General features: G+C 40.4%; 1 protein-coding gene across 8 annotated transcripts in view; it reads right to left on the bottom strand.

The window, feature by feature from the left end:
- DGKG (diacylglycerol kinase gamma) overlaps positions 1 to 12,659 on the bottom strand; it is a 203,679-nt gene that overhangs the window by 6,980 nt on the left and 184,040 nt on the right. For all 8 annotated transcript variants that reach the window (XM_078389296.1, XM_020787345.3, XM_078389298.1 and 5 more), the window contains 2 exons: positions 8,052 to 8,172; positions 6,681 to 6,741 (listed from right to left, as the gene is read on the bottom strand). In XM_078389296.1, coding sequence (XP_078245422.1) covers positions 6,681 to 6,741; positions 8,052 to 8,172 — 182 coding nt within the window. The remainder of the gene's footprint in view (positions 1 to 6,680; positions 6,742 to 8,051; positions 8,173 to 12,659) is intronic.

The following is a 12,659-nucleotide window of genomic DNA, read 5'->3' as shown; positions in this document are numbered from 1 at the left end:
GGGTGTTTGGAGTGCACTTTCCCCTTATTCTCCAACAGCCAATCAGCACTGGGAAGAACTGAACTGTCAGTGCCAGGAAGGATCAAGAAATGGTAGCTTATCACAGAGGTACCACAAGGTTATCACAGAGAGAGTGAGAAATATTGATATGAGGAGTGAGAGGCTGGGAGGGGTGGGCAGTACTCTTCCTACGACCTTGCATTTCTTTCAGAGCACTTATAGTTTCCACCTTCATCATTGTGGAACCTTTCAAATCAGCAAAGGTTCCACACAAACAAGACAGCAGATGTGCCTGAGGTGGTGGTAGTGTGGTAGAAATGGCAAGGATTAATATGTAATTGATCAGGCTTTCAATACAGAAGGTATAATCTAGGTAGACTAAACAAAGCCAGTGGTTCTTATAAGCACAACTTCAGTTTTCCCCAGTAATGACTGACTGAAGACCAGATGCCCAGCTTAATTGTAAAGGACATGTTCCAAGCATTCTCTACCACTGACAATTAGAAGGGTATGTGTGTGTCCCAGCTAGTGCCAGCGTTCACTGGCTCAGCACAAAGGTGTTTCACTTTGCACTAAAGAGCCAGGGAGAAGGGGAAGGGAGCATGGAAGAGAGATTACATGTAGTTGTTAAACTGAGGCTGTGAATTGTCTCTAATTACACATTGTACCTTTATCGTTTCTGGCTATAGGCCTTTACAAAGGCAGACTTACATAAAAACGATTAAAACAAAAGGATGCCCCAGGGGTCAATAAACCTGTTCTGGGAATGGTGGCACAGTGTATAATATCAAAGTCACTATATTCAACATTTATGTAATATTATGAACCTTAACAAATCGAAGCTTCAGCTTCTTAGCTGCCAGAGCAAATTGTGCAACAGAGTACATAATATACAGCTGTGTATCAGCGAGTAGTTTTACTATTATTTCCATTGAAGTACAGTTGGGCTACAGCTGAATAACGGGAGACAAAAATCTTTCTCTGAGATTTTCATAGAGAGGGCAGAGTAATAAGTAATGAGTTAGGTCCTCGATCTGATTGCAGCCATAGACACATTTGTGCTACTCTGCTGGGATTCCTTTATACCTCCCTTCAAGATATACTGTGGTAATCTGCCCACTAATTAACAAGTTGTCATTTGCAATCCAGCTCACAGGATGATTGTGTGAGTTGGCAGGTAACCAGGGTTTAGTTAGTTAAAACATATTCCATCCTATATGCTAGCAACATGTTAATTAGCAGCAGTTTACTACTGCAATTTACATAATTATACTCTGTTGTTATATGTTGCCAAGTCACAACTGATTGATAGTGATGCTAATAGGACTTTCAAGGAGGGTAAGTGAGATACTTAAGGGGTGGCCTTACCAGTACCATCTCCCTCCCCTGTGAGTTTCCATGGCTGAGTGGGGATTTGAAACCAGGCCTACCTGCGTCATAGTCTGTCATTCTACAAACCACAGTAGGGCCATTATACTTAACTATTATCATTATGCTTACATTGGCATAAATCCCCATTAGGATTCTGGCCAATGAAGGATAGAGCCCTAGTAGAAATGATAATTGTTGTGGGAGTTGGACACATTTTGTCACCTGTCTATCCATAAAAAAAGCCCCCTTCCTTTCTGGTTTGCCATATTACCTTGCTAGTTCAGTTTTGCACAGATTCCTGTTATGCTCCTTTCCATAATCAGCTGGCCCAGAACCAGTTCTGGCCCCTTTTCCAGCAATTGCCCGCCCCGCCCCTGTGACATCATAAAGACCCACCCTCTGCTGTCAGGTATGGCTGTGAAATCTCAAAGAATGGGATGCAGGAGCTCTGGCAGTTTTGTGGGGTAACATTGCTTGGCAACAAAGTGGGGGCCTAGAAGATCTGTGCCAGGGTCTACCTCCTGTGTTGAGTAAAAGTTCTGTTTTTCCAGTGTTGCAACTCAGTAGCTCAATAAAATTTTCTTCTGCCTTCACATTGATTCTCATATTGACAATTTTCTGCCAGGTGCTCAGGAGATTTCTAAATTTATTACAACAGACACAAAAACCAGACACTGAGTGTTAGTTTTGGGGTTGGTGAAAGGTTTCTGTTTACCTGCTGAGTACCAGTACTTGGATGGTGCCTTTTAAACTAGGGGTCTCTCATTCTTCCATAAATGAGAAAAAAGGGGATTTCCTTTCTAGTGTTCAGGTGTAGCCAGGAAAAGTCCTGCTTAGAGTTCCACCCTCACACCTTCAGGAAAAGAAGGGACAGGTTCACCCAGTTCTATGTGTAAAAACCAGCAGGATTGCTAATTAGAATACCCTTCTGAATGGGTGATGACACTGAGATAGTCCCGACACTCAGCCCTATAGGTGGCAGTGGAGGCAGCAAAGGATTAGGACATAATCAGCCTCCCCCCATACTCCTCAGAAAGCCACATCTGGCATTAGTTGTCTGGCCAGTCATTTGTCACATTTGCTGAAGGCAACTCAAAGGAAGTGGTGTCTTACATCACACAGAATGCTGAAAATGGACAGTAATCTGTCAGATCTGTTTTGATTTGGATTCCTGCAAAGAGCAGGAGGTTCAACTTGATTGTCCTATAGGCCTCTTCCAAATCAATTATTCTATGATTCTATAAACCAAAGCATTGGATGCTCCTAAGCATAACTGCTTTGGGGAAGGTTTTTGTACAATCACCAAGTTCTGTTATAACCAATGCTATATTGTGGGCGGAATCCTTAGTTCCTGTATCCTTAGTTCCTCTCTTCAAGTACAAAAGGCCTAGTTATCTAGGACTTTTATTAGAGGATGACAAAACCTATTTTAGTTTAGATTAATATTAGTGTGTAAGGTTTTTAATTAATCATGTCAAAGATTAAACTAAACATGAAGTTATTTGTTTTAAAGATGCCCCGGGAAAATATTGTGTTGATAACAGGCATTTGCTGAAGCCCTTTCCAAACCAGTCTGTGTCTGAATAAAAGACATTAAGGCCATAAGATCAGGCCAAGGGCCCACCTAGTCCAGCTCCCTGTATCTCGCAGTGGCCCCACCAGATGCATCTGGGAGCACACGAGACAACTGGATAGCTGTCTCCCAGGAATCCTCACCCAGCCTTCTGACCCACTCTTTGTCTGGGTCTACTATGTTATTTGTTTGCTTCTAGATCTTCATTAAAAAAGCTTTCCTGCCTCAAGACCAGCAGGGAATGATAGTTGTGTCACTGATGCAAGTAGAAAGAAGAAAACATCTGGGGCCTGAACAAAGATAGATCTTAACTCTGTAAATACAGTGGTGCCTTAGCAATGACTTTTTCGGAGTGTTTTTGCGCTTCGTTTAGCAATGATCCCTATGGGTGATTTTCGCTTAGCGATGGTTGGGACCATGCTTCACATAGCGATTAAATTTTGGGTCCCCTGTTTCGCTTAACAATGGTTTAAACAGCCTCATGTTTGCTGTTTTTTAAATGTTTTTCTGTTATTTATAAAGTTAAAGTTTACTGTTTAAAATGTTTGAAATCATAAAGTGCACTTAATAAACCCTTTGTTAACCAAATTTGACTTTGTTCTGACTCTTTTTTTAATTTGTTGTTGTATTTCCCCTCCCCCCCATTGAGATGCATTGAATAGGTTTCAGTGCATTTCAATTGTGGAACCGCGTTTCACTTAGCGATGTTTCCTATGGCAATTTTCGCTTAAGGATGGCAATTTATTCCTATTGGAACGGATTATCCGGTTTTCAGTGCATTTCAATGGGAAACCGCGTTTCGCTTAGCAATGAAATCACTTAGCAGCAATTTTCTCGGAACGAATTAACATCGCTAAATGAGGCGCCGCTGTATTGTGAATTATCCACTCAAAGTTCATACAACAACCATTCTTCCACAATTAAACATATACTCTTAGTCTAATCGTGTAATATTTTATTTAGAGCTTGGAAACAGAGATGGGGGTATTCGTACTCGTATATGAATATCCCCCCACAGGTGCAGATAATGAGGGTCCAGCTGCCTGGGGCCAGACCATCTATTCACCCTTCCACCGCTGCTGTGGGCTCTGTGCTCCCTCCCTGTCACTCTGGAGCTCGCAGTGGATTAGCCTGCCTTCTGCCAGGAGTGGATCATCATCCCGCCTCCTGCCAGGAGTGGTTAATCCACTGTGAGCTCTGGAGCTATAGGTAGGGAGTGCGGAGCCCATGGCAGTGGTGGAATGGTGAGTGGTTGGTCTGGCTCCAGGGGGGTGGACCCTCGTTATCGACTCCTGTGGCAGTATATTCATATTTAAATATGAATACCCCCATCTCTAAGCTCAGAATAAGGCCCTCCTTGGGCAATGATTGCTCTGTCTTTTCTGCAGTGGTGTGCAGTGGGTGGTGTCACCACAGTTACTTTTGCTATCAGTCTGTGTTTTGCTTGAAGCCACCGTCTTCCTCCTCTTCCTCCACCAGATGAGTTTTTGAGGGGAAGTGGGTGCAGTTCCATTAGTTTTCTACTTGCTTAACTCATTGTTTAGCACCTTTGACCAGCAAACTTTTCTTGAAGACTGTTGTTCTATGTCATTTTATGCCTTTACCATCCAGCCCCAGGATCAGGGCCTTACATCATGGCAATGCATGAGACCAGAGGATGGGACAGGAACAGATGCTGTATTGTCTAAATTTAGTGTCCAGGGGCAAGGCTCCAGTTGCCCCATCCTAGTCATGGCCCTGATCTTGGACTTTATTGGAAAGCTGAATTGTCACCTCCTTCCTCTTTGACAGCAGCAGCTCAATCTACCAATGCTGCGCATACTTTTGATTTTCCCTTTCCTCAGTTCAAATCACTGAGCTGCTTTTAAACTGCTTTTAAATTTTTAAACCCCATTTATCTCTGCTTGGCCATGAAAACTCACTAGGGGAGTGGAACTGGTAAAACCACTCCTTAAATATCTTGCTTACCTTGAAAGTCCTATTAGGGTTGCTCTAAGCTGGTTCCAACTTGGTGGCAAAAACACACACAAACATACTGTAGATGTATTCCTTCCTTCCAAAGAAGGCCAAAGACCCTTTGTTCTGCCCTGCTGTTGCCCTAAAGTCAAACAAACATTCTGATCTGCTCTATTTGTGCCCACTTATCCAAAGATAGACTACTTCTCTAGACTACTACACTCTGCTCAGTGCCTTTAAAAAAAAAAAATCATTTCTGGTTTTTTATACATTGGCTTCTCCAGCCTGGCACTTTCCAGATTCTTTGGATTACAAATCACACCATTCAATTGCTGGATATGGATATTTGGATTTATAGTCTCTGAGATCTATAAAGTGCTAAGATGGAGAAGGCTTCCATAAACAATGGATCTATAAACCTGTTTAATTAAACTTTTTCTATGAGTTATATACCTGTTTCCACTTTTCCACCCATCACCTTTATATTGCTTAAAAATCTTAGCTTCTTGGAACTGATCCCTACCCCATCCCCCCGAATCTCAGAACAGCCAACACAAGCCTATGCATTTCTCTTCTCTCAGGTCCTCCCAACCCTTGAATTAATATTGACAGTCATAGCACAACATCTCCTGAAGCAAAATGAAATCCGAGTATGCACTCTAAGAAAATATTTTTACACCTCCTTGGTTCTGTTTGGGAGGGGGAAGGTGTTGTGGAGCTGCGCGAGCCCAGCCAATTAAACCAGTGTCCTTGCTTTCTCTTCCACACCTTCACTCACACACTCCTCACTTAATGCCCTCACCACTGCTACTGTTGTTATCATGATCAGCTCATCCTTTTATTAATCTCAGCTGCCCAGACCTTTTCTACGCCTCATTAATTAAAATGCCTTTAAATATAATTTTTAACTTTTAATTTGAAATCAATATAAATCTAATTAAATTAAGTCACCATTCTAATTACATTGGCCCTCACTGTAGCAAAAATTAAAACATTAATTGATTAAAATAATTCATTCTAAGATCAGATAAATATTATGGAAGCATCTAAATTACTAAGAAGAAGAATATTCCTGATCACAGATGTGTTTCTGCACAAGAATCTGAAATTCTTTGACCTATATCCAATTGTTAGTCCCAAACAGAGTAGACTTATTGAATTAATACACTTATACGTATCTGTTGACATATCCAGTTCATATTTAGTCTTCTTTAGCTAGAACTAACAATTCAATTTAGACTTTTATTTCCAACTGAAATGCTTCTTTGTTAACATCCCATTCTATTCATTTGCAAATAAGAGGGGGCAATTTGTGTCCCTTACTGATTTTCTAACATGTCTAATGCACCTTCCTTTGATCTTCAGATGGCAGATAGCAGCTTGGATACAACTGAGAAAACAATATATGGGCCAACAGTCTGCAATAATTTCCATAATGCTACAGTGATGTACAAGTACCATAGCTTTCTCTTCCTTTAACTTTTCTTTGATTTTTCCATTAGGAATACAAATGTGGCTGTCAGTGCCATGAAAGGGTTTGACTATATGACATCAAAGCAAATAGGAGTAGCGTAGCTCTTTCTAAAAATATGAGAGCGTTCTTTGGTGGGGCACTAGAGCTGCTTTATGTCTTTGTTTCCATTTGGAATATAATTTAGCCTTTTCTCTTTCCATCACAGAGAGGTTTGAATCCCACCTGCAGCTCCCATAGCCTCTGGCACTGATAAGTGTACCTCAATTCATAGATCCCAGATTGTTTTTGTGAGATTCAGCTACTCACTGTGCAAGGTGGCTGCATCCAAGGCTCTCCATCTACCTGCATAGGTAACAACCTGGACGTCCTAAAATCCACAAACGAGACATTGTGTAAAAGTTAACAAGAACATAGTGGGCAAAGGCAGCATACAATGGTATCTTGTCAGCAATTCAATATGCAATATAATCCAGTCCTATACTGTAAAAGGTTAGTAGGATTTTTAGGGAACTTAAAATGAGAGGTAATCAGTGAACAACCTCTTGAGGTGTTCAAGACTCACAGTCAATTTATATATGTCAGATCCATCACTTTACTATCATTTATTTAATACACATACACACAACTGCAATGAGCACAGATGCAGTTTGTGGTTGTTATATTCTTATGTAGGATCTATTTATTTACTACTTATTTCATTTCTATCCTGCTTTCCTCTGAACACTGGGCCCCATGTAGTTCCCAAAATGCTGATAATTTTTTTTTGCTTGCAATTCATATGTAACGAATCTACATTTATAATGGATCAGGATGCTCTTGATGTGCATCTGGGCTTGTTGTTCACATCTAAACATGCTTTCGTGTTTCTGACCCCTCTTGCTTATTTTCAAATGCATTGTTTCAGTCCTTGTTCTTTGCAGGGCAAAATGCAGCTGGAGGAGGAAAGGTGGGAAACCATATAATCTCTTTAGATTGCAGCCCTTGCATTTTATAAGAACACTAGAGAGAAACTACAAATGACTAAGCATCACATATAATTTCATTCTTGGATATAGCTGACCTACAAGTAGGAGTATGATTATTTCTGTTTTCCTTTTTCTTATATATGGCTGCCCAGTCTATATCTTATTCCTGTTCCTCATTCCAAATCAGTAATCCCTTGTTCGCAATCAGGATATAATCCCAATTCTTGTCAGGAGAAAACGTATTTCTTTTCTTTTCACTCTCAGTTACCCAAGTAACATGGGTGCCCACTTTCTCCTGAGCCACCTGTTCCCATCCTGAGGTTTGCCCTTTAGTTCACTTATCCATCTCCTTTCATCTGCCCAAGGATGTAGGATCAAACAGATACTATAATGAGGCCACGAGTAGAAGCAGAGATTCCTTAAGAGGTTAAATCAATTTACGAGGTTTTAGCAGCTCTGCATCTTTGGAAGGAAAATATTTTATCACCTTCTGAAGTTTCTCCTTGTTGAGAAAGTGTTGGGTTCCTTCTTCCAACATAAATTTAATACATTTTTCTAAAATGCAAGATGCTGCATTTCATGGGCTTTGTATGCTTTTTCCCCCCATTGTGTCATAAATGAGAAAAAAAGAAACATTTGAGTACATTGCTGAAGAAGAGATGTGAAATACCATGAAAAAAGAGATGTCAGAAACACCCATGATGGTAGGTACCTGATAGTGACAGAAGAACACTGGGCCAGCCTCTTGCCAGCACTTTTCAGTCCAGTATAGATCTGTCCCATCTCCATAGCTCCTTCAAGACCCACAACTTCAAGAAGTTGATCACTGAGGTCTAAGGAGAGATAGGCAAACATGTTAGTAAAACTAAAAAAAATAGTATAGGCTTTGAATTTTGTAAGCATAAAACAGAATGAGAGGATGAACCGAGAGAACGCATGGAGAAGCTGAAGAAATCCAGAAAAGGCAAAGTCTAGAACACCCCTTTGTCAGCTTCACTTTTTGTACACAGAAGCTCTCAGGTTCTATGCTGATATTGCTATTTAGAAAGGATCCCATGTACAGTATCTCTGATTTCGACAGAAGATGTCAAATCAGAACAGAAAGTCTTGGCTGTCCAGGCCATGATTCCTGATGTGGTCCATGTTGAAGCTGAATGTAGAGTGCTTGAATGTAGAATCATAAATATACTTCCTTTACTTCCACAGGAAAAAATTATAGGGTGTAGATGTAATAATATTGTGCCAACTCAACTAACATGACCTGAATCAGCAACTGATATGCCACATTACAGCTGGATTTTCAAGATGAAACAAGAACAGAAAACAGACAGACCAGACAGATCTCCATATTTTGCTATATGAACCCTCCTCTGTCACCTTTGGGTGTTTGTTGGAAAATCTCTTGTGGGCCTTTCCCTAAAAGTCTGAGTACCAGTATTAGTCCCACAGATTGGCATAGACTTTGTGGAAGAGGGTCGATCACTTGGTGTCAAGGCCCATAAGTACCTGTGACATTCATGTTGCCACCATTCAAGTAAAAGTGACCTAATTTGGGGGTGGGGAGATAAATAAAAATTTCTGGGAAATGATTTGAGGAGTTAAACTGCACAGAATAGCCACATAACTAATTATTTAAAAAGAACAAATGCTTCTCAGAAAAACAGAAATTGCTTAAAATTTGTATGTGCTAATTCATCTGCATAGATGAATATTTAGAAAACTGTTAATATTTAAATAGAAATACAAGATATTTTTACCTCATGGGAAACAAGATGGTTAAGTGACTCAGTCTGCTCTTGAGGTCCTAACTGTTGATGGGCAGCCTGAAGTGTGTTCTCACTTTACAGTATCTTTAAAATGGACTTGGGCTAGACAATTATTCAAATAGAGGACATCTCCCCGCTGCTGCCAAATCGCTGGGGAATCTTTGGTCCTTCAGGTGTCTGAACTCCTAAAAGGCCAGCATGGCCTGTGATAAGGGAATGTGAGAAATACTGTTCAAAATGTCTGGAGGGCTAGTGGTACCTTGAAACACAGTACTGTCAATCAGATAGCAATAATTACAGTAGTTAATTATGTGCTGCCAAGTCAATTCTGACTTATGCCCTTTTCCAGGGCTTTCTTGGTATAGAATACTCAGAAGTGGCTTACCAGTCCCTGCTTCTAGGGGCATTCTGTTCAGCTTGCCAAGGATTACACAAGATGGCTCCTCTTCTGGGACCCACAAAGAAGAATTGAACTCCCATCCTCTGGTTCCGCAACCAAATACTTAACTCACTGAGTTATCCAGCCATCTTCCTCAGATAGAGGTCTTTGTAATACAGGCCATATGGTTATCCAAGTTGTGCATTCAGTACTACTCATGATCAATTTTAATTCATTTTCAGAGATACTTCAATGAGATAAATTCAGGGAAATCCAGTATTGACTAGAGAGGGCTGAGGTATGACTCGAGATGTGAGTTCAAATTTCTACTTGGTCATGAAATTCATTGGGTAACTTTGGACAGGTCATAGCCGCCTAAAGTGGTCACAATTGACTAGATAGGCGTGGTATAAATGAAATAAATAAATAAAAATAAATACTAATCTGATGAGGGCTATTGTGAAAATAAACTGTTGGGAGAAGGTTAATCTACATTCCATTTTAAGCTCACTAAAGGAGAGATGGGATATATATGGAAATAATTTTACACTGTTTCAAGTGAAAACGGTGCATGTGATATATGGCTAGACCTTCCCCTGTCCCTTTTTGGAGGATGTTTTTTTGTGTGGCAGGTCTCATTGCTGAGCTGTGTATATGTGTGGTCCCTTTTGCTGTATGCAGAGAAAAGGTGTTGCAACTTAACAATGAATAGTAGAAAAGGAAAAATAAACTGTATGTGAAAGCAGACCAGTGTTTGCTTCTTTCACGCCCAGCCATTTGTTGATGCCAAGAGTGCACCTGCAGCCCTAGAGCTGCAGTCAGTTCCATTTAGTCATTTCCCTTCTGTATTGCCCCAAACCAGTATTTTAAAATTTCCCAAAGCCAAGCCTGGTTGAAAAGCCTTCAGAAACCAGCATTGGTGGCCTCAAAGTATCCCTCAGCCTTAGTTTTCCTCCTTTGCTTTGGGGACTTCAGTCAACAAATGTTCCATCTCTGAAACATGACACAGACTCTAAAACTTGGTGCCAGAGTGTTTTTCTCACACCCGTGTGTGTAGTGTGTGTGTCTGTGTGTGTGTGTGTGTGTGTGTGTGTGTGTGTGTGTGTGTGTGTGTGTGTGTGAGAGAGAGAGAGAGAGAGAGAGAGAGAGAGGGGGGGGTGTCCTGATCTCAAGAGACAAGGAATGCAATTAGGTTGTGGCTCAGAGGAGCTTCAACTCAAACTTCAAAAAGTTCAGCTGTTAACTTGTTACTTGTACAACTGACAAAGGGATTTGAAGATCAGATTGTTTGTAGATCATGTAAAGTCACATGGTTAAACCATTTTCATTTTGTAACTGAAGACTGCTTCAAAAGTAATCCCCTTATGTGTGTCTACAGCAGAAATAGCTGCTTCAAAGATCAGCCACTTAAAATATTGAGATATTTACCTTGCACATTTTGTCTTTCACTTGATATAGCTGTAAGGCTAGTTAGCCGTAACTTTCTAATTCTATTCAGTCATTAAGAAAACATGGGAACCTCACATGTCTTGAGGGAAGCATAATCAAACTGAGAATGGAAATATGATCATCTGAAGTAGTTAAGGTTGCTGTACCAGGTAGCCTCTCTACACAGGCCAGCCTCATTTCTCTGAATAAGAGTTCTGACTCATATGATTATCCAGAGAGAGGAGTCTCTCCATCTTCAGACTGTCCAATGTTCATGTTGAACACAGTGTCCAAATGGGGCAATGCTAGCACACTTGCTTCAATGTGTAGTTTTAGAAGAGATAGTCATGTTAGTCTGCACTAGCATTTTATTAAAAAATATAATAATAATAATAAAAAATAAAGAATATAAAGATGTTGTGACACATTAAAGACTAATTGCTATATTTTAATGTGAGCTTTCGTGGACAAGTTCTACTTCTTTGAGTATATGAGCTCACATTAAAATATAGCTGTTAGTCTTTAAAATGTCACAAGGTTTTTTAAATTTTTTCTTTTGTTTTTGCCTGATATTGCTTCAATGAGTGTAGCTCAATATGCTTCCTTAATGACTGAGTAGGATTCTAATGCAGGCAACAGAAAGACAGCATGCAACTTCACATTGCTGCTAAATGCCAGCTCATTTGGGAAGCAAGCAATTTAGCAGTAAAGGAAGAGGGGAATGCTAGAGTGGCGAAGGGCTCTGATCTTCATTTGTTTCATTCTTATGCACAAGAAGAGTTAATTGGCATTCTCCCCACCAAGTCTACGAGGCATTTTATTTTGTACAATATTTGTGCAAATTGTGAAGAATTGTGCCAGCTGCTTTTTTCTTGCATGGACGTTTGAAAAATTATAAGAAGCACATGTGTCTTTTGTGTCATACTTCGCTATGAAGTACAGGTATGCGTACTTCACAGCGTACACATACCTGCTTCCTAGGTATGTGTACGTCGCTGTGCAAAGAAAAAGATGCTAGTTTTGCTCAAAGACGTTTTGCTGAAACATCAGTGAAAATAGTTTTCTTTGTCTTGATTTTAAGCCAGGGAAGAGAATTTTCATTGGGGATAGTAATTTCATCACAGGTTGTCCCAACACATCAAGACAAGACAGTCTGTCTCATGAGTACTTTGATGAGAACTGGTCACGTCCCCAGTGTGGTGTAATAACTTGGGTTTTGGATGAGATTTGGGAGACCTCATTCAAGCCCCCATTGAGCTGTGAACCCCATTCCATGGTCTTGGGCCAGCCATACTCTCCTAGTCTAAACAGCCTCACATGATGGTGGTGAGAATTAAATTGTGAGTTGATGAACTCTGTACACCATCTAAAGTTCACTGATAAATATAAATATAACTAATAAAATAGCTCAGCATAGAAAAGGAATTTTATAGGAAATAAAATTTCAAGAGTTTGGATGTGGCCTACAGATCTTCATTGTCAAGCACTGCTTGATTTCAGGCACTGCCTCCATAACTTGAAGACTCATTTGGGGGGGGGGGAAGAGATGTCATTGTACAATATGCCAATCAGATTAGAATGATGTTGGAAAATTTGTTTTTAAGTTTGCACTGCAAATGTCTGAAGACCCTGTCACCTCTGATTCTGTCTCATGCCTTACTACTCAGAAGATCTTTTAAATATTTGGGAGAGAGGGAAGGAGGAAGAGACAGAGAGGGAGGGAGGGAATACTCAGGAGGGAGGGAGG

Source organism: Pogona vitticeps, chromosome 3 (assembly GCF_051106095.1).
Source record: "Pogona vitticeps strain Pit_001003342236 chromosome 3, PviZW2.1, whole genome shotgun sequence".
In the NCBI taxonomy this organism is placed as follows: Eukaryota; Metazoa; Chordata; class Lepidosauria; order Squamata; family Agamidae; genus Pogona; species Pogona vitticeps.
This window is presented reverse-complemented; position numbering and strand designations above follow the sequence as displayed.